The 22,871-nt window shown below is 41.3% G+C and overlaps 1 protein-coding gene across 1 annotated transcript; it reads right to left on the bottom strand.

Moving 5' to 3' along the window:
• Positions 1-525: 525 nt before the first annotated feature.
• On the bottom strand, positions 526-22,371 carry WDR86 (WD repeat domain 86; the record flags this gene model as incomplete). The annotated part of the gene is made up of 6 exons (XM_082479764.1): positions 22,197-22,371; positions 19,254-19,395; positions 17,312-17,744; positions 7,530-7,665; positions 2,512-2,615; positions 526-744 (listed from the first exon to the last, which is right to left on the bottom strand). The coding sequence occupies exons 1-6, from the start codon at positions 22,357-22,359 to the stop codon at positions 526-528; spliced, it is 1,197 nt and encodes a 398-aa protein (XP_082335890.1). The 5' UTR covers positions 22,360-22,371.
• Positions 22,372-22,871: the final 500 nt, after the last annotated feature.

A 22,871-nucleotide genomic window follows, 5' to 3' on the forward strand; every position in this document is an offset into this window, starting at 1 on the left:
AGCCATATCATCCCATGTTACTTGGGCTGATCAGCAAAAACCTGACCCAAAGGTCAGCTGAGAAAATTGAATTTGTAGTTGTATTGCAGGGCACCTTTCATTGCTACATTCAGCCGCATGGAGGGCATGCGAGCAGGCAACAGGAACGGGAGGACACAGTTCTCAGTGGATACTAGACAGGAAGAAGTGTGCAATGCCACTGTGCCAGAGGGAATTGAAAACAAGCAGTTTTAAGTGAAGTTCTTAACTACACATACACACACCCAACACACACACACAGAGGTACGTCACCTGAACCTCACTGCAGTCCCTCCTGACCCCAGTACTGCTCAGCTGAGGGTCATCTGCAGCAACAAGATCTGACTTGAGTCCATCCGACAGTCACAGAGAATTCTGGCTCCTGTAAAAGAGGTTCAAGCAAAGCCATTTCCCAACTCTTTCCAAGTTCTGGTTTACATGGACACAGTGGTGCAGAAAAACAAAAGGTTCAGCTTTGGTCACTAATGGAAAGTCCATTCTGGACAGTCATATTAGTTCAACGGCCTCGTGTTCCCCATTTTCTTGCTGTACCATACAGCCGACTTTATTGTTGAAGAGACGAGACAGACTTCCCTTCTGAGAGCTCCTGCCCTGGGCAGACCTCTCCTTCTTCACACGCCGCTTATTTCTCTTGCATATTCCCCGGATGTCCCAAATCCTTAGTGTGCCGTCATGGGAAGCTGTGTAGAGCAACTCATTGTGGATCTGGAACAACAGGGTCACACTTAATACCAAACCATACAGCATGGAATTGGCACAATCAAACTGTAAAAAATCAGAGCAAACACAGCTTGATCCTAACACTTGAGGCCTGATAGCTCATTGCAAGAGCCAGTATAAATTATCACAAAAGCTGCTGAAGTGGGATGAGACATCAGCAAGTCAGGACTCATTTCTCAGCCACTTCACAGAGCCATAAAATATAAACAGGAAAGTTATTTATAACCTAAACTCACTAGAAAAGCAATGGGGAACTCAACTCAATGTCAGAGTAGGCTGTAACTGGGAATTTCTGTGCTGTTTTCAGACTGCTGGTTTTGAAGATGAAGCCTAAGGAGGCACCAAAATTGGTATCAGTGGGTGGCGGGGGGAGGAGGGGGGAGGTCGGTAATGCTTGCCTTCTCACTTCCCTTCTTCCTTTACAGAAAGTTATAGGTATTCCTCCTTCAAAATTTGTTGTTCTTCCAAACCTGCAGTAATTCAACCTTGATTCCCTCCTGTAGTTTCATTTCCTTCATAAAAGATCTGCTGCTGTTGGTAATGTTTCACACTGTTCTCACCCCGCCCTAGAAGCCAGCCCTCAGTCTTGACCATCTTCCCCTTCCTGCATCTGCCATGGGCGGTTGCAGTCTCCAGGGGCAGGTCACGATAGCGAGCATCCCACCAGCAGTCTGGCTTACATCAGCATGAAGTTACACACAACCACAGCCCCCTCCATCCCTCATCAATATACTTAAGATCATATTAAGGATGCCGCTTCTCAGTCCTCTCTCTTCCCAGGACTTTTTTGCCCTGTGCACTTTCCAAAAGGAATTTTATCTCCTCTCTTGTTTTCTTTCGACTGTGTCTCACATTCTTAATCAAAATCCTCACCCTGCACGCAGCTTTTACTGAGATCCTGATGAAGGGAAATACGGATTCTTAAATGCACAAAGCATCCAAGCATTCAAACTTTCCCCCCAGGATTCCTTGCGTGATACTGGTCTTGACATTGCCACCAAAGATTACAAATTCCTCCCCTTTTAACTTTTAAATGCCAGTATCACTTCAACCTAGACAATATGCAAACAACTTTTCAAGGACTTAATGAACTTTTCAAAGATTTTTAAGCCACTGGCAGAGACTCTTCCATTTGCATGGTAGGATGTGGGTCAGACATCAATACAGAGCTTTTGTCATCTTTATACCTTCAGAAAAACAGATCCTGATGTCAATATAAATGTTTATAAACTGGGTAGCACCACCAGCTCTTCACTAAGATGAGAAAAGATGGTAAGCAGTTGCTGGACTGTTGAGGGATGCCATGCCTTGGGGGGTTAGGGGTATAATGCCATATATTATTCTGCTTGGGTAAGACAGAAATTTCTTTTCCACCTAGAGCGTTGCAAACACTTATCATCAGTGTCCTGTAATGGACTCGGCCTCGTGAGGCCGGAGTCCATTCCCTGCCCCTGCACAGGATCAGTTACATCCATCTCATTTCTTATGGTTGCTTGTCTAACCTGACCCAAAAAACCTCCAATCACAACATAGGACTGTCTCTGGGGGCTCGTTCTGTGGTTTCACTTATCCTTATTATTACCAAGTTTGTCTAAAATTACAAAAAGAATATTCAAGTCTGTTACTTTTTGTTTTACCCTAGAACAACATCCAACCCAAGGCACACAGAACAGCTAGCCACACCAATTCCCACAAAACAAATGAGGGAGCAATCAAAAGTGAGAAATCCCAGCAAAGGAACCCCTTCCTAACCTGGATGCAGTTTATGATGAACTTGTGTCCTCGGAAGATCTTCTGCAGGACACCACTCTTGGAATTGAAAGCTCTTGCACAGGCATCACCGCTTCCTGTGAACACTGCAATGCAACCACACAACATAGCTCATGGTCAGATGTGAGCAGCCACATAAGGTCAGTTCATGTGAGTTTAAAAATGTACCTACAATTAGTTCACAAAGGAGCATGAGGTATCATTTTTAGGCTTGAATCTCTTCTCGGTTACAGCAAGTTCAGATTATTTTCGTTTCGCTGATGCCAGCACGCTTGTTTTCATCTGTATTTTTCAAAACACTGAACCGCCTTAAGCCTGAAGTTCCTACATACATCAGCATTTCACTCCACGCACACTTCAAATATCTATTTCTGCTTTTCTCTTCCACATATATTTCCCTGCCTAAACAGGCCTCAATAATTCTAAGCAGGCAATTTATCTCAAGTTTGGTTTTGAGGATTTCCACTAAGCCTTCCATTTGTTTTACCGTAGTTATTTCCAGGTTTCCGTCCAGTACTACAGTATCTTCATCACTTCGGCTGCAGCATCACGCAGCAGAAGCTCTGTACAGGGAGGCTGCAAACCGCAGGAACAGCATTACCCTCTCTCACACTAATGATAAGAATTTGGCCTCAGCTTCATTAAAACATAATGTGCTTCCCCCCACCCCCAATTTTCTACAAAAGCTTACTATCAGTAGGTAGGGCCATCTCTGTTGAAATGGCACAGTTAAACCTTTTTCCTCAGAGGTGAGCGGCATGTATAGGCAGCTTTACAGAGCAGCTTTCTAAATTCTTTCAGTGTGGTAGATTTCTTCAGTTAAACCCTGTAGCTTAGGATCTTTGCAAGCAGTAGAGCCTTTAAGTGATTCAAGGGCCAGGCTATAATCTCTATTTCAGTACAGCACTGAACTATTTAGGGTTTTGGCTGTAACTCTTGTAGCTTGGCTACAATATACTACATAGAATACAAGAGTGGGGTTGGGGAAGGATGTTCAGTTGGTTTTTCTTTGTTTGTTGGTTTTGGTGGTTTTTTTTAAAGTAAATTAAGCATGACCAGAGATTTTGGCGGTTCATCAGGTTTCCTTAGGGTACTTAATGTGCTCAAAGAACAATTTCTCAGCACTTCAGGATCTTCACATCAGAACCCTAGAATTGCTGCATTCAGAAACTGTAAGGCAGTGTTGAATATTTAGGTTTTATACTTAGCAATATGCCCAAAAAGCACCACATTTGTGTGCTTTAAGGGTTACAAACTGTCTTTGTAAACACTCACTTTCCTTCACTTAACCCAAACTCCTCAAGTTTATCTAGAGATAAATATTTCAGAACTGCAAAAAGCTATATATTCACTGCTCCCTGCATTTCATGTCTTCGCAAAAGCCACTACCATGGAAAGATTTTTACAAAACTGAAGTGCCTGAAGACAACAGATGCTTTATGGTTTGGGGGAAGTCAGGCACTGGATTCCTAAAGAGAGGTGAAGAAATTATCACGGCAGTAAATTCAGGACTACAACAAGAGACGAGAGAACAGGCTACCTACTGCCATCAGCTTTTCAACTTCAAATTAAACAGCAGGAGGCTGCGTACTTCCCAGGTACACCTTCAAGAAACATCTGGATGTGGAAAATCAATGTCACTATAAATTCAATTACCAACACAATCCTGAAAAAGCATTGCATCCCATTCTGCAAATGAGTAACAACAATGCAAAGCAGGAAACAAGGTACAGATTTTTTTTCCAGTGAATAGAAATCACTCAATACTATTACACACATGCAGAGAGTAGGAACCAATTAAGAGCTGTTTTCACTATGCAGCTGTCAGTTTACTTTAGCTATCGCTATCAGGATTTTGCCTTTGACAGACATCTTTTATGTCTTTTGAACTGTCACTCTAGATTTAGGAAGTTTCTTTGCACCTCTGCATTTCAAAGGAGAGCTGCTGATCTAACCCAGATTTAGCATTTAAATATATGCTTATATATAACACCTGTGAACCAACCAACAACAAAAAAAAAAATCAACAATTCATTTAAATTTTTTACGTGGATTTCATAGACCCTTGGGAGGGAGAACAGGTTTTAAATGTTCCCTCTGAGTTTTTGCAACATGAAAATATATAAACCACATTAAATTTTAAATGACTGTGCACATACTGTAGGAGAGAAATAACCAACCTAATGTCATTAAGTAAATTAGATTGAGAACCAGCTTTAATATTCCCCATGCTACTAATTACACAAGCAGACTGAGGAAAGCCACTAGAAACACATTCTGATGATTTAAAGCTTAGTTCTTGGATCTATCTGGATTCCCTGTACACTATAAAGCCATTTTGGAAACACACATATATTTTTCCTCTCATTCTTCTACTATATTTTCTTATTTAGACCTCAAACTCTTTGGGGCAATGAGCCTTTGGGTACTGATCAGATGGCAAGCAACAGAACTAAGATCTAACAGAAAGTTACCACCTCACAGCCGAGATTCTTTCCATGTTCTTGTGCTGGTGCAAATGCGACAAGCCATAACAACCATCATTTATAGTGAAGTATTTTCTCCACATTTTTGAAAGACAGAGAATGGATACATAATGCTGATCTGTCCCAGGTGAACATCTAGAATTTTAAGCTACACTAGCTCCAACATTTAGTATCCAGTGAACAACGTCTTCGTATTCTAATTGAAACAAAACTATTCGATACTGTGTAAATAAGTGATCAATGTATTACAATAATGCAAGCAATCATAGTACATAAATTAGTTTTTAAGGGGAAATTTCCTCTTTCAAGAATTAAAATGTATCTAAATTCTATTCAAACAAGTCCCTAGTATTTTCCTATGACATTTTTTCTACCCTTCAAGTAGAACAATTAAATTCTCCCTGTTTGACACTTCTAGTATTTTTACAGTTCATTTAAAATGAGATCTTAAATAACTCTGTGAACACTGCTATCACACTATCAGGATGTTCTTCACAGGTCTGACTAAATGCAGCAATATTGCCTGCATTTTAAGAAAAAGGGAGTGTTATGGAAAAATAATGTATGTGTATGGCAGGAACAGGGAGGTAGGATGAGGGGGAAGAGAGAAAACTGCAGAGCTGATGGGGGTGGCATCAGATAGTGAAACTTTGGTTTAAGCCTAAATTTTATTTATGATGGTTTTAGAGAGTCTGGTCAAAAGTCTATACTCGTTGCATGCAAAGCAGGTTCATCACTGAAAAAATGCAGCTCTGGAGGTCTCATTAATGAGGGAGAGACAGTCTCTCCATCTCCCACCCAGACATGAAGATTCCTTGCTGGACCAGGCCATCATGAGCTTAGCACAGTTATCTTGCCTTTGAGAAGTCTTGATGAATTCAGGGTTTTGTTTTGTATCTTTAAAGGGGGGGAAACACACACACACACAAAATAATCAGTGTTTTGTTTGCCAGTGTTCACCCTGAATTATAATTTCTGGTTCATTTTCCCTGCCCTACCTGCCTACCTCTTTGAGCAATAATAACTTCAGGGTGCAGCGTAAGCTCAAGACCCTTTCCCCTTCCATTTCAGCCTTCTAGCCAACTGCAAAAGCTGAAATCAGCAGAAATTATAAACCTGCAGGTAGGGGCAGTGGGATAGTTCTGCGATATAGATGAGGAGAGCTGAAATTAAATGTAAATTTTAATGGAGAAAAGTAGTGCTGTGGGTCTAATCCTGAAAGGAAGACAAAAAAAAAAGGCTTCCTGATTAAAATCAAAATCTACCTATGGGCTTGGTTACACGTTAAATTTCCAAACTTAATTAACAAATCAATTCAATTACTGGATTATAAATGTGGCCAGTCAGCCATGTCTAGCATGGTGCTGAACAACTGCCATTAAACTGTAATCTGCCTGTCCAGGTAGATGGTTCTAATGTGGACCATCTTGCATTTGTCAGCCATTTATCACCATCACACTGATGATCTGCCAAAAGATACATGAAGGCCCAACTAACAACCAGATATTTGGTGTTACATATTCGCTTCATAGCTGAAGTATATAAATTGAAATCAGAAAATTGTTGCAAATTTCTAGATTAGCTTAAGACAGGCATTGCCATTCCAGTTACCCTGAAGGAAAGAAGTACGTGTTTGGGAAGCAAATGAAGATACATCAGGTCTAACATCAGTGGCAGAATAAGACCAGGATGACAAATAGAGAGGTTTAGGCTGATAAAAACAGAGGCACGGTCTTGTAACCCAAACCCAGAAATGCATAGATGACATGCGGAAGGAAAGCCAGCCAAGAGAGGGATTTAAAGAAGGAGGTTTCATGGTCAGAATATACTGTTATGTCAACAACAGACAGTTACATAAAGATATTAATAGGAGTACTGACAGTAGGGGAACTGAGTCCCAGGCATTAGTAAGGCAAACAATACTTGGCTACTGCAGAAAGGTGGTTTGGGGAACAAATACATGAAAGAGGACAGATAAAGGGAAAAGAACTTGTGGAAAATGAATCTAGGAGATGGTCAGAGTCTGAATAGGAAGCCTAACTGTTAAAAAGCATCAATGAGCATCTTAGATGTGATTCTGGTTTAGGACAGTCATTACACAGTAGCTGTGAGGCAGCAGAGGCAGGCACAGGGCTCCATATACAGCAGCAGCACTTGCTTTCCCCGAGTATGCAGCAGAAGCAGACTGACAGACATCAGACTAGCGAGGTTAAACCACAACTATACAAACAACCCACAGACAACTCAGGATTTAAGCCACTTCCCTTGATAACAGAAATAAAGCAACTACCTCTTCATTTGCCAGAAGAAGGAGGTGGAAAATGAGGGGAAGATTTAAGCTTCCCACATGCAGTAGTGCAGCAAAGTTTGATACTGAACATAAACATGCTGGAGTTGAGAAAACCAACAATTTTTCAAGCCTTCAAAATTATAGTATTCTCTATTAACAATCTTTGACCAGACAAACATTAAAAAAGAGACAAGGGATTGCTGAACATAGGAAAGGCAACTTACAGATCCCAGCGTGGTATTTCAAAGTGCTAACGCTGTGTTTGTGAGCCTTGTACGTTTGGATTCGCTCCCCAGTGTCTACTAACCAGCACTTCACTGTCCTGTCCGCGCTTCCCGAATACAAATGCCGATTCACTAGCTGAAGGGAAGAGAAAAAAACATCAGCAATAGTCTCTCAGGCACATTCGCGAGAGTACTGCACTGAAGTGACTCATACAAAGTCACGGTTTCCATCTCAACAGCCTGTTACAAAGAGCAACAACTACACCTTGAAACAGAGGGATGGTGAGCAAAACCAACCTGGCATTCTTCACGATCGCCTCTCCCATTGACTTCTGGGCCTTAAAAACAGCTCCCACATTTCAGAAGATGAAAAACTTAGCCCATCTGCTGGTGCAAGCAGGCAGGATTTCGGCGAGCTTAACAATGCTAACCCTACTTCCATAATTAGCTACATTAATACAGCCTCAAAAAAAACCCTGCAGCGTACTTTCTGCAAAGTGTATTTGACAAGAACTCTTATCAGATTGTAAGTTTTAATTACAACAGAAATTTCAGAACAATTTTGAGTAACAAAAAAGAGTAAATTAAAACCAAAATCCTATGCAACAAAAACCAGGGTTTAATATGCACAAGGCCAATATTTGAAAACACTAACTCTTCCTTGAAACTGTTTTGTATCCGTGTTTCCACAAGTCTTTTTAGACTGTTATTAAATAATTAACTAGCCTTACACAGTTTTCTAAACATCTTCAGTCAGCGTGTCTTCTGCTGCATGTTTAGAGCAACTCTGCCTATAAATCCCAAAGAAGAACGGTGCCATGTTAGAAGAGTTATCCTGCACACTGTGTGAACTTACTAGTGGTGGGGGTTGGTTTTAATTCCATTCAGACACCACAGAGAATTGCAGAGGGAAGGATTGCAGAGGGGAAACTAAGACAGAGAGAAAACAACTAACCTGTGCAAGACTATAACACTAATCAGTCCACAGTAACAAACTATCCAAAACCTGACAGCTCAGCAGGGAAACCCTCCACAGTGCAAAGAAAAATCTGGCATTCTATGCCCACCTAATGAAAACAAACTAAAGGTTTTAACAGCCATCATTAGGTACAGCCCTGACTGCATACTCCTTCAAGCAGAGAACTGGCCCAAGACCTGCCACCTGAAAGCATGTAATGAAGGCAGCCAGTCACTGCACGCTCTCAGAACAATCCACAGGCTTTAGCTGGAGGTAAGTTTCATGGACTTGCAGCAATCTCTGTATCAAAAGGACAGAGAGACAGGAGGGAGAACCCTAACACCCCCCCCCCCCCCCCCCCCAAAGAAACATAATTTGCACAAGGACTAATAATACCACGTTTTCCCTCTAGACACACAGATCAGAAGGCTCAAGTGACCAGCAGAGCACTAACCCCTTACGCTTCTCAGATTATCTCCAGGAAACTAACTGCAAAACAAATGACAAATCAACATGGGTCTTGCTCTTAGCTCACTTTTAACGGTCTGCTTCTTCCACCACCTTAGGTTATAATAAACCCTTGGCCTCCACTCTTTGCGCACTCTATACCTGTAAGGTTGAAATGTTTTTCACACAAAAAATGTTTTATCTAAACACCCCAAGAAAGAGGGACTGTAACACACTTCACCTGCTGATTCCTATTCCCAAAAGGAATCACCCCATACCCAAAAGGCATCATAAGTGAGCTCTGCACAAAAGAACATTTGCGCTGTCTTACAAGAACATGAAACAAAAGGTTTTTAAGATACAAAGCACTACAGCAGTGGGACTATGCTAACCCATGTAAGAACTGTACGCAGGCAGACCAAGATGATGACTGGCTGTAGCTCCCGCCAGGCCAGTGGGAGCAGTGCGTGCCATCCTTCCTACCAGCAGAACTTGGCCCATGGGACAGTTTTCACAGCTGAACGCATACCACCGTTAAAAGCCAGCAGTACTTTGAAATACCACATCCTATTACTTTTAAGCTGTTTTACCAATGGCATTAAAACTACATCCCAATGAGGAAAGAGAAGGAATGACCAGCAGCACTAACAAAAATGGAGAGCTATACAGTTACTTTCCAGACTCAACCTGAAAGGGCACGAGGAGCATTGTCACATTGCACCTGCTGAATGGAAGAGTTGCTTTGAGTTGAGATCCTGCTGCATGGCTCTTGGCCAAGTCATTGAAGTTCTTTTTCAGACGTCTTGCTAGCAGCATCAACCCATCCACTGAACAAGGGAAAACACTAAGTTACAGCCTCCTGCAGGCAAATGCCACTCTGCCTTAATGGTACATTACATTACACTGCTTCTTTTCTACATTTAGGTGGGTGTGTAAATGCTGAAGTGAAACAGAAAATCTGCAACTTGCCTAGATTTGCTAATTTGCTAGATATAAAAATGTGCTAAATGACGTGGGCTTACTCAGGTAATTTATAACACCAGGATCATAAGAGCCATAAAAGCTTCTGATGCCCAGTCAGAGATCTGGAGAGCTGGCTGACACATCAACCAACTTCATTACATTCAAAGCCTCTGTGCTGCCCAGGCTGCTTGCATGATACACTTTTATGCACCTTCCTCCCCCTCACCAGTTTAAGCAGGTGAGCACAGTAGCAAAGGATTCTCAGCCATGCATGGAAACCGAAATACTAACAGGTTAAACGATCTACCGGATGTCACAGACTATGCCTGCAACAGAGGCAACAGCAAACCCCAGTACAGGCTCTGACTGTCACACAGCCTCTCATTTCCATGGTATTTTTAAAACACAGAGCACAAAATAGCTGTTAGTGAAGAAAGCCATCAAGAGCTGTCAGGTCAGGCTGAAGTTGAAAATCAGATCTACCTTTAGTAATAAGATGCAGGCATCATCTCATCTAAATCGATGCAGATATCTACAGCTAACTCTCCTTGTAGTCACTGCAGTCTAGCATCTTTCATCTCATCCTGAAACAGATGTCTGAAATAGATCACACCTTAAAACTCACTATTTCCACCCCCTGACAAGGACAGCCTTCTCAGTTGTAGCCATCTATATCAATTTAGGTGAGACGACAACTTCTTCACTTGACTAAAGATAGATCTAGTTTACACCTCCAGCCTAAACTACAACACTTCAGATATCTATATTTATAATTAAATAATAATAATCATCATACACTGTTCCCCTAGCCAAAGTATCTTATAAGCAGGCCCCACACTTTGTAATGTAAAATAAATACCTTCCCTACTTTATAGATGGGAAACCATGATATAATGCAACAGAGATCTATCCAAGAAAGAACTTGAAATGTATAGCATCCTAACTTTTGACTGCTTAAACCCCAGAGTGCAGCCCTGATTTGGGAGGCCAATCCAGGCTGCAATCGACCCTTTCTACAACACACAGGAAGCATTACATGCTTCAGGGCAGTTGCAACAAACAACAGTGCACAATATCCCTGAAACTGGTCAAGAAAGTTATATGAAAACAGATGGGATTCTGTCTGAGAAGTGCAAGACAGAGGCATCAATCCAATCTGACCCATGTCAAATTGGTATTTTTACTCCAGAGCCTTCTTTCAGTTTACGTCCAAAAGGTGTGGCTATCCCCCAATGCAGACACGGCAGCCTTGGCTCTAACTCACCAAGGTTGGACAAACTGTGCATGTCCTCATGCTCCTGGGCACAAGCCACCTTTGCTGTGGAAGCAGTGGAGGTCCTAGGGTCAGCCGCAGTACCAGTCCTTGGCTCCTGTAATCCTTTTTCTTAAGTCATGACTGTATTGAAAACTATCTAAACACCCCAAGAAAGAGGGACTGTAACACTTCCCCTGCTGACTTCCAGCCAGGTACCCAAAGCACTGATTTCCAGTTAGGTCACCTTCTGCTGGCTCTCCCTCTAGGACTCTTGCTAACCTCCTTACACCAGCTTGGCTTCTCCTATCCAGCAGTTATGGGGCTCTCCAAATGCGTTCCAATCTCCTCACCCGCAGAGGCCACTTAACCCAGATCTGCCAGTTATATTAGACTACCAGGCAGAACAGTATGTTCCCCTCCTTCTTGTTATATCCTGAACAAGAGTGTCCACAGGTGCTGTTCCTTGAGTTAAATATCCCCACATGTTTGGCTCAGGAGTTGAACAAAGTATACCGACTTCTCCACCAAAATATGAGACCGCGGTCCAGCTTTGGTGGGAGCTAAGCCTCCCCGCTGCCAAGACTGGCACCCATTTTTGTGTATGGGTATCCAGGCATAGTCATTTTCAGCAAATGCTTGTGGGCTAGGTCCCCAGGTCCATAACTACTGCGGTTTTCTATCCTGAAGTCTTCAAATGCATACCTAATTCCCTAAGTCCCAGTCCTATTCTTACTAAAGAATTTAATTTTCTTATGATTTAGAAGGAAAAACATAAAATTTCACTCAATAGATTTTTCCAGATATACCCAAGTCTGTCAACTCTTGGTTTAAAAATGATCAGTAGAAACAGTTACATAGTCTAATCTGCAAGTGCCTGGAGAAGTGGTGATATTTTCAGATCTGTATTTTCCTTGGCTGGCTTTTGAGCACTTTCTTCACTTTGGCTAACTGCCCAACAAAGCTCCTGAGAAGAAAAAGCATGGCAAGGCAAGGACACCTGTAGCAGAGCAGACAACACAAAACAGATTTGCCGTTCAGATCCTAATGAGCTGGGTGGACACTACATATTCAAGTAGCTTCAAAAGAATTAAAAACCTGATGGCTGTCAGATGCTCAGTTCTAAAGCCTTAGCCAGACAGCAAAAACACCACTGCATTGCTATCTTTAATTCTGGACTGTTATTTTTCCTCATTACTCCGAGGAACTTTGCTTTGAACCAGATGAAACTCTGAGACACATGAATGAAGCAAATTTGTCGTAATCCTCAGGCCAAAGTATGTAGATGTACCTTTCCATGAAATCATTTAGTCAGACTTGCTTGTGAGTAGCAAAGTAACAGCAGTAGCAAAATACAGGTTGTAAATGCTGAAGTAATTACATGTTTCACTATTTAAAAATGCCAGTTTTATGTAACCCTTGGCTGTAGCCCCTAGACACACCACAGTTTCAACAAAACATAAAAAAAAAAACCCACACCAAACCCAAATTATCACATCTAGGGTTTGTCTCTCAAGACAATCACAACCCTATTGCTCCACAAGCTTAGATGAACTGAATATATGCAGCAGATTAAGACAATTTTCACCTGTATGAATGCCAAAATATCTGCAAAAGAGCCATTTAGCAGGTATTTCAACCTTATAGGAATGGACTTTGCTCTCCAAATTAACCTTTGCTATAAGAAACAATTTAACCCTCATCTAAGGAGAGGCAATCCGTTCTCCAAACAGATTAGGACACATCCTCTTTCTGAAGGTTACTGCACTCAGACTGTCTCCCAGGAACTTCATGAGGAGTTCACATCAGCAACCACATTTCCCACTGCAGTCTTATTCTTCACATGGGGCTCAGTATTCCTACAATCTGCCAGCTGGGTCTTCTGTTCACAGCCACTTCTAAGTTAAAAATCACCAACTTGGACCAATCTCAAGTTACAACTATGTAAGCCCTCAGCCGAGTTAGACTTTCAGGATCCCATTCAAACCACATTCATTTTAACAAGCTAACTAACTCCCTGTGGGTAAGAAATTGTTTTTTTTCCTGAGAATTCATCTAGAACGAGCTCTCTGGTCTGGCTGTTAGAGAACATGTTTCAACTTCTTTACTGCAGTGCAAAGTAATGGTCCTAGAAATGTTTCTTTTCTACAGGTGTTGTAACATTCATATTCTTCTAATTCACCTCTTCATCCTCTGATGAACTACGCAACAAATAAAAACACAAATTACAAAAAATATGTGCACTTAATTTAATTGGTGTGACAAAAAAAAAAATCTGTCCCCGTGGTCACAACAGTTAAGCGTACAAACAGAGTTGAGGCAATGGCTTTGTTCAAAGCATTCTTTTCTTCTAGTCAGATTTAAAAGGCAACTAAAGGGAATGGCCCAAACAAAGGATCTTTTGCAGGAAAACTAGAAGCAAGTCCTTGCCCACTTATGTTCATTTAAAACTCCTTTTGCAAGCAAGGAGTTTTCTTGCAAGAATGTTTGCTATAGGATCCAAGCTAAATTCCAAGCTGGATCATTTCTCTCTGCCAGCACTTGGCAGCACAATTTTGATAAATACGCAGAGGCAGAACAATCAGCAAAGGACAAAGCAATCCTTGTGAACAGTTTGCAAAGCTACTTTGGAGACATTTAGAAAAACATACACAAGTAAATATTTAAGTCAGGGTTATTCAGCCTATTGCAGGCAGTCACGTTAATGAAAACGCACGTTTGATTATTAATTGCAAATACTGGGCTTTAGCCAGGCTTGAAGTTAAGTAGAACTCGCATGAGCTGTGTGACTACACTCAGCCCACCCTTGCTTTTTCCCATCACTTCCTATAAAATCCCATCCTTGGCTCCTATATGAAGAGGGAGCACTCAAAACAGCTGCTGTCCCTTGCCTGCCAAACTATCAATGCACTGCAGGAGAAATAGAGGGAAGAGTTCTGGCGGCTCCACTGCTAGTTACCTTGCCTTACTATGAGAGTGAAGTAGTCAACGCTGCCAAAGCACCTAGTATGCACATGATTCCCACTGCAGATAGAAAGTCTCCTGGCAAAACTTTTGTCAGTCTAATTTAGATAGTGGACGAGAAGGATGAGAAAAGTGGCGTTAGAATAAGCGGGTCCCTGCAGCAGAACTACTTTGACAGTAGACTACATGCAGTCAGTTCAGCTGGTAAAACACCTTCAACAGATTGACCCTGGGACAGCAAGGCAAGCGCTGGGGAATATCTGAGCAGCTCGCTCTCTTCAATCCGAACCACCAAGGGTGGTGGAAAAGGGAAAGCTAAAAGCTCACCAACACTTTCCATTCTGCCATGCTCGATTAGAGTTGCTTTCAGGCTCCTCTAATTTACGCTAGCTGGCAACACCACCTAACGGATCTTAGAGCAACTGAGGAATATTCAAAATCTGAATATGCCTGTGGCATCATCCCTCCGCTTTTCACACACCAGCACTGCAGGAAGCAAGGTGGAAAACATGGGTGTGCTTTATGGATATCTACCCAGACATGCTCCTTCAAGAAGCTCCAGGAATTTCCATTCACTGCTACAGTGACACTATTGTTATTTACTGGAAAGTAATGGGAGACAACTGGAACAGTCCAGACCTAATTTGCAGCTGTTTAGAACATCCTGGGGCATTCCCATTAATAACAGTATTTTTTAAAGTTGGGGAAAATATGGTCTTAATATCCAAATTTTTCCTGATCTGTGTCCAGGATAAGAGATCACACCGAGCATTTCTCAAACTTTTGAAAGGTCACCCTCCCTCAGGGATCTTTATTTGAATAAATAAAATGAAAATAAGTCTTTATTTTTTTCCCTTTATTTTCACACAAGCATTATACCACCCAGAGAACAGGTAACTACCTTTAATTGCTGGTACCAGCTCAGCTCCTCCAGGACAGGGGAGTGAAAATCTGGTGTAATTAGCAGCTCACTTCTGCCTTGATGAAAATGAACTATTCTCAACAATTAAAACTGTCTGCTGGCTACTGTGAGCAACCCACAACTACCTCCAAGTCGTTCCTGACCCATGGTTTGAAAAACACTATCCCAACTCACTGCCACAGATTGCAAGACTGTCACAAAGAAGCTGGCGGCAAAAAAGGCTCCAAGAGATTTTTGAGAAGAAAACAAAAATAAAAAAAAAAATAAACACCTCTATTCAGGAAGTTTCCCTTCTGTTGTAACATCTTTGTATGGATTCTGGTGATTGACCCCTTTCTAAAAGAATGAAAATACCATGTGGGTTGTGCTGAGAGGCAGCCAAGTGGAACAGAAGGGCTAGTGTTGAACCCAGTAAGGAAGAGGGAGGAATGAGGAAAGATCGACAGCCTAAAGCTATTCAGCAGCAGTACACCAACTGCTTAAGCTGGGATAAGTTTTAGAGGCCTGGAAACTAAATGCTCTCTGTGGGGGCAGTATGTACCTCAGCTGGACTCTTCTAGCCTCAAACATCAACTGGAGATGAGAGAAGCGAGGGGCTACCAGTTACTCACAGCTAGAAGAAGATTTGGCCAGGACTGTTGCCAACACAGTCCTGGCAGCAGTAGTCTTGTGTACTTTGAATTGTTCAGGTTTTCCAAATAGATGTATTGGTTTTGCTTTTCTTCTCCCCTACAAGAAGTTCTGTTTGTTTAAAACCATTGTTTAACTCCGTGCTCACAAGCGGAGAAGCATTGCTCATTCTTGAGCATTCAAAGAGTGTAATTGAATTTCCCAGGCTTCTGGGAGAGGGTCAAGCCAGTTTTGTGTAACAGTTTTAGCAAAAACCCAATTAAATTAAAGCAAGCTCTGCTGTTGCCAATCTGTGCCTTGGAGAAGGGTTACAATTAAGCAGCAAAACATAGCGTGACACTAAGAACAGCAACAGATTTACTTAAGCATTCTCAAAATACATTACCGCAATATCATAAAAACAAGCTTTAACACTGAGAATTTACCCGAGCAAGACAAACATTACTCCAGGGCAACATGATTTTGTGTGGTTTTTCTTCCTTTCTAAAACCGAAGGAAAATAGAATTGTTTCAGTACTACCGGGTTTTTAGTCTGCTTAGTGTCAGCAGTGACTACCTTCTTTAGAAACAAAGGCAACATTTATTTATTAAACATCTATTAAAAATAGGTACTGCGGCCTCTGTAAAGGAAAAGCACTTCTGGACGACAAACACAAACAAGGAATAGTGAGAAAAACTATCGTCATTAACTTCAGTCAGACACATATATTTAAAAACATTTAAGGTTTGCTGGCCTGAAACTAAGTTACAGACCATCATATACCTTCTTTATATACACCATTAGCATTTTCTGGTGGATAATGGAGTGTATAGGACAAGTACTTGTTCCCCTTTTCCTTCATCTGCCTAACCTCATTCTCTCCTCTGCAACATTAACAAACCTGGAAGCATTCACCAGAAAAATACTGCAAATAGAAAAACAGGGTATAGTTTTTCAGGTCCCATTAATCTACTCCCCCCCAATTCATTATTTCCTGATTTCTTCCCCCCATGCTCCACTTCTCTTTTCCATCTTCCTTGCCCCTTCTCTCATCTTGGCCATCTCTTTCTCCCTTTCTTTTTTCAAATTATGTCTGTGTGGTTTTTAAAGCAGGATTTCTTTCAGCTTTATGCTTTCCTATTACCTTTTGCCCACAATTTGGGGTTTGTTTGGGGTTTTTTTGTTTGCTTGTTTGTTTGTTTTGGTGACTTTTTTTTAAGGTATCTGGTTTACTCTAGCTTTTTTCCCCCTCCTCTTTTTAAGTTATCTGATCATCTGTCTGTTTACTTGCACAATCAACAGCTCAAGTCATTTTTCTTCAAAGTCTGCTGATCCTGTGTATGCAATCCTACTCTGAGGAACAGTCCTTCCAGCCACCGTACTCAAGAGTTTCAAGACCTACGAGGACTCGGATAGATACTGAGGTAGAAGCTAGACCAGAACAGCCACTAGAAGCCAAGAAGATACCAGAAAGAGTTTTAGGGAAAGAGGAGCTGTCTGAAGACCACGGAGCACTATTATTTTGTTATTACATGAATGTTTAGGCTTACCATTTATAACCCATTTCAGAAGAGCTTCTTTATGAATGAAAAGACAATGGAGACCCGCATGAATTAGGATATGGATACCCACTTTGAACAGCTCTTGAAGAAGCCTCTGTTCTTACCTCTAGGCAAATTACTGATCCTTGATGCTCTTTGAACACTTTCAACTGCTCACCAGTGACAATATTCCACGTTCGAATGGTATAATCCGTGCTGCCAGAAAACAGCTCCCTGTTTGGTGCGTCAAGTATAAGGCATAAGACAGCCCCAGTGTGTCCCAGCAGAGTCTGGTAACAGCGCCCACTGGACACCCACCAGACCTTAACAGTGCAGTCTGTGCTACCTGTCACCAGGAGGTCTCTGCTCACTTTCTCTTCGTCCTCCTCTTCTTCCTCCTCTTCTTCAAGAACATCCCTGGAGGAATAGTGAGCTAGAGTCAGGACACAGTTCCGATGGCCCCGGAATTCCTGGATTTGTTTCTCCTTGTCCACACTCCAACAGCGGGCCGTCCTGTCATAGGAGCCACTAAAGAGATAGTCTTTGGCAACCAGGATCCTGCAAAATGAATAGTATCATTCTTTTCACATAGCCATTTTTTTTTTGTCACAATTTCAATGCCAAGTACACTGAAGTTAGAAACAGCAGCATGAACCCAAATTCATCATCCCTGTTTAGTACACTTCTTCTCTTTAACTTTCTGAGGTTTATAAAAAAAAAAAACACACCAAACACTTCCCTGTTCCTGCTTTTAAAATTGAGACCTGTTGTTCAGGTACATCGATGCAGACATTTTAGCACTATAGCATTGTTATTTTGGGCATTCGTGTTTTTCTAAAAATCTCTTCCAACAGCACTATTATGTATTTTTCATAAGTTACATATGCTAACTAAGAGTTTGTTGTGGGTTTTGTCGGTTTTTTTTTTATAAAAAGAACCATTTTTTATAATTAATTATCAGTATTTTTTTTTTTTACAAATAATTATTTATAAACTGACCTATGAAAATAGCTTGGAATTAAAATTACAAAAAAAAAAATCCAGGAACCTAAACTGTAACTGACAGCATGCAAAGATAATCATCTTTCCATCATCAAATAGAGAGTGTACAGGAAAAGGATATACACCTAATTTCGCTTAGCCCAGGATCTCAAAAGAGGTAGAGCAAGAACACCCCACTTATTACATAACTGAAGAGCAAATCGGAGATTACAGCTCAAGAATTCAACTTACTGGGCCTCCAAAATAACAAGTAGTAGCTGCACAAACATATAATAACAGAAAAATCTCTACAGTTCATATTTCCAAATCAGAGGTAGGGAACATCATAAACTGTCTTTTTTGTCAGCTAAGTTTGGTCCTCTGGAACCTTTCAAACTGGCAACAAAGTCATATGAATAGGGAACACATTTCCCATTTGCTGATTCAAGCAAAATCAAGCCAGTGCCAAAATAGAGGCAGAGACAGCCTTCCTAACTATTTACAGAATCTAGCTACACATCATATGTGTTTTGAGCTTAGTAAGGAACAAAAAAAATCCACCCACCCACCAAAAAAAAAGTAAGAAAAGAATACCAATCTTTGACTTTTCTATTTGTCATTAATTAAATCCAGTCCAACTATTAAGAGGCACTTTAAATTGACAGGCTAATCGGTCACGCACAATCAGTTTAATATTAAACTTCATTTGCACAAACAGGAATAGCAATTCCAGAAAAAACCCTGACTTTATCCCTCTTGCTGACACAAAGGCTTGACGTGATGTTTTTAAATCTATTTATCAGAAGCATCTGTTATCAATTGAATAATTTCTTCTGGAATTTCATTCCTAGCCCTGGATTCAATTTCCCTGCTGTGTGCCTTTCATTTCTCTCCTATCTGCTGTCTATGGATGTGTCAGCACTGTTGCTAGGAAAACTAACCATTACAGCACAGAACACGTGTAGCATGAACTCAAAGGTTTACACAACCCACTTTATTAGTGTAGTAATGGAGAATTACAGGAAAATGACAATATATGCAATAATAGATTACAGGAACACAAAGGAAGAACTCCACAGAACCAACCTGTTAACAATTGATGTGTGTCCTCGGTAAATGGCCAGGCACTGACCTGTCATCACATCCCACTTTCGAATGGTATGATCTGCACTACAGGTGAAGGCAGCCTCATTTTCTAAGTGGCAAAACGTGATGTAACTTTCATGTCCTAGGAATAACAAAGGAAATAAATTCAATCACTGTATATGCAAGCAGGACAGACTACTTGAGCTCTTTACCTTAACTAAAAGAAAAATACAGCATACATATGGACAGAAGCTCTAGTTTTAAATGCATCATGTTCTTAAATGTGCTTCACATTTAAGAATTTGTATAAAACACAACATTTTTAATTAACAGCAAAAAACTCCACTTCATCGATACAAGGATTAAGTGAAAAACAGTACAGTTCTACCAATCGGGCAGCTTGAACAGTATTATAAAAACATGAGCTAAATTAGCATCAGTATAGTAAAACTTCGACTAATGAAGTTTAAAAACAGTAAAAAATTGGCTTATTTTTTTAATAAAGAAATGCTTTTCCTTCCTTCTTTTGAAGTCAGAAGAAAAAGGCTGCAGCCCCATTGATCCTCAGGACAAAACCAGCCCTAAATTAAAGCATGAAACTATGAGAAAAGGAAATGACATGAAACTTACCAGCAAGTTTAGTTTCATTGTCCAAGCAGAATGCAATGCAAACAAAAACACATATCTGGTAAAAAGTCAACCAATACTTTCCTCATTATGACTAATAACATGAATAAACCCCACAATTTTCAAAATATCAGTATACCTTTAAGGAAAAGACACAGAAAGAAAGAATAAGAGCATAATTATTTATTCAGTATTCAGAGTATTATGTTGGGATTCTACAGTTACAATAAAAATAAACACAACCGCTACTCTAGAAATTTCATGCTGAAAAACAGGATAATGGTAGCAGAGAGGAATCAACATTACAACCTTACGCTTTTGTTCTTGTTTAGCAAGATGTGCCATTTTTCTATTGTATTGTTAAATGCACCGCATTTAAAAATCACCTCAGGATTCAAGTCACAGCTTTGTCCAAGATCTCTTGCGTGAAATTGTTTTCACCTATCTAATCCTTCCAACACTATTATGTTGCACTCTTTTGTTTTAATTATTTAGACTGTAAGCTTTCAAGATCAGAACTGTTTCCTTTTAAGTAACTATCCCTAAAGAGCTCTAGACTTTGGTTGAAGCTGGTCGGCCCTACTGTAACTTAAATAACACTGTTCTTTGAGGAGAAAAGAAAAAAATGTAAGAAGGACAAATGTGAGAGACAGATGGACAGACAAAGATATTAGAAAAACAGAATCATGCTGTAGAATAAAGAGATGGCAAAAAACCTAAGGGTAAGCAGACTGCCCCGTAAAACACTTCGTTTCACTGACTGCAAGGAAGAGATTTTACTACAACTGTAGTTCAAAAGCCTTGTTGTAGTTCAAATGTGAAGCAGAATCCACATTACAAACTCACATCTTGTTTCCTCTTAAGCAAATTCACCAGATGTCAAAAATTAAACAGATCACCAGGGCTATAAGAAAAACTACACCAATCCTCACATTGTCATGAGAACTTTTTGCAAAGCAACTTAAATGGGACAGGTTTCAACCACCGGCATTTTTCTCACAGCATCACGTAATCCTGCTCTAAGAAGATCAAAAAAGCATCTTGGTTACTGCGCCGAAGTCTGTCAGACAGTTTTTAACCATCAGTAATACTCAAGCCACACAAAGGATGCCAGAACCCCATGTGGCAGACAAGGTCTGGTGCTGGTCTGGTCAAAAGCAGCCACCACAGAAGTCTGTTGGTTATGCTGTGGTGGAAGCTTGAAATTGTATTATAGATACAGGCTTATCAGTAATTATAGCTTGAACGATACAAATCTACACAAGAATTGTGTGCATGCATAAATATAAAATACATACAGTTATCTGATTCAACTGATAGTTCACAAACCATCGAGACAACCTCCTTAAGAGTTCACCCCAAACACTAGCAGTACATTGGCTAGATTCTGAATGTTATCCAATATATTTCTCTTTTGAGTTAAAAGTTAATTAGTGGTTTAAAGGGATTTCTAAGCCTAAAGCATACACAGCAAGTTTTCCAGGAGCTAGAACCATGGCAGGATGTGGGGAAAAAAGACAATACTTCATAGTTAAAAAAAAAACAAGCAAGACAACCAACCGACCAATTACAAAAAAATCATAGCAATGTGATTTCTTCTTTGGAAGAAAAAAGCATCACAAATTCCAAATTTACGAGCTTTTTTTTTTCTATATGGAGAGAAAAGAACGAGTGACAATACAAATATCTTTAGTCCACATCTGAGTCCTGCCCGACTGTACTTCCTACAGAGTTTTTATTTTCTTTTTAATTATTGAGATGCTAGTCTGAGGATAATAAATTTTGTTTAGAATGCAAAATCAATTTAAAATGAGAAAGCCTAGCAATTGACATTTCTGTGTGTCAAATGTGGGGCAAAAAAACCAGCCTATTTAGTAAGGTTTCTTTCCAGACTTCTAGGTCAGGAGGTTCTAAATAAAGACTGGCTGGAAAATTAGATGATTAAAAGGAAGGGGGGGGGGGGGGGGGAGAAAATACAATAAAATAAAAGAGAGAGAGAGAACAACAAAAAGTCCAGATTTCACCAGGGTGTAAAACAGAGGGCTTCCGGAAAGAGACATAAATTAAACAACTGCTAAGTTCCACACCCTGAGATAAAAGGATACATGCATCCAGTAGCACTGGTAACCTGTTTTGGGTTGAAACAGCTTCTGCTTAACATTACTGTAACCAATACTCAAAAAAGAAAAAAACAAACCCGCAAAACAAAACAAGCATTATTTTGGCTGCCCAGCAGACTGCAGGGACTGAAAGAGACCAGAACACGTGCGGCCTGAGCCATGACTCAAAAAACCAGGCGAAAAGAAGGTGTTGTACCTTGGAAGTGGCCATGGCACTGGCTGTCGGCAGTGCTCCAGAGCCGCGCAGTGCCATCCTCACTACCCGTGAGCAGGCGCTGCCCGTCGGGGCTCAGGCTCAGCCAGTTGATGCCTCCTTGGTGATCCGTGCAGACCTTCACCGCGGAGCCACCGTTCCCCATCCTGCCGGTCCCAGCGAAGGAAGGCAGAGGCTGCGGGTCAGATCATAGGCGCTGTGCAACCCCCAGACCATGCTCCGGGCCTCCAGCCGTCTCCCACCGACCAACTACCTCAACTCCGAAAAATCATCAGTCCAGACGGCTGCACAGGGACACACAGGAGGAAGAGGAGGGCACGTTAAATCATTTCATCTCCCCCGTGGATACATCACTTTCTCAGTCAGGGTGCGCCGAAGCCATCGAGTGCCCCTTTCTCCACAGGAACCGCAGCCCGGCCGTGGAAGACGGCCCTTCAACCACACCGGTGCGCCTTCTCCATGGGCACAGAGGTTCGTCCAGCCCTTCGGAGAGGACCCAGCCCGGACGGCGGCGGTACCGCTACCAGGTGCCCTGCTCTCAGGCTGCCGGCACGCTGCTTCTTTTCGAGCAATTTCAAGGCTAACTTGGGGCACGCCGAAGCGGCGACGCCTCCCAGCGAGGGAAGCCCAGCCTCAGGCGGCCCCCAGCGCCCCGAG

This window comes from Vanellus vanellus, assembly GCF_965231255.1.
Source record: "Vanellus vanellus genome assembly, chromosome: 2".
NCBI classification, from domain to species: Eukaryota; Metazoa; Chordata; class Aves; order Charadriiformes; family Charadriidae; genus Vanellus; species Vanellus vanellus.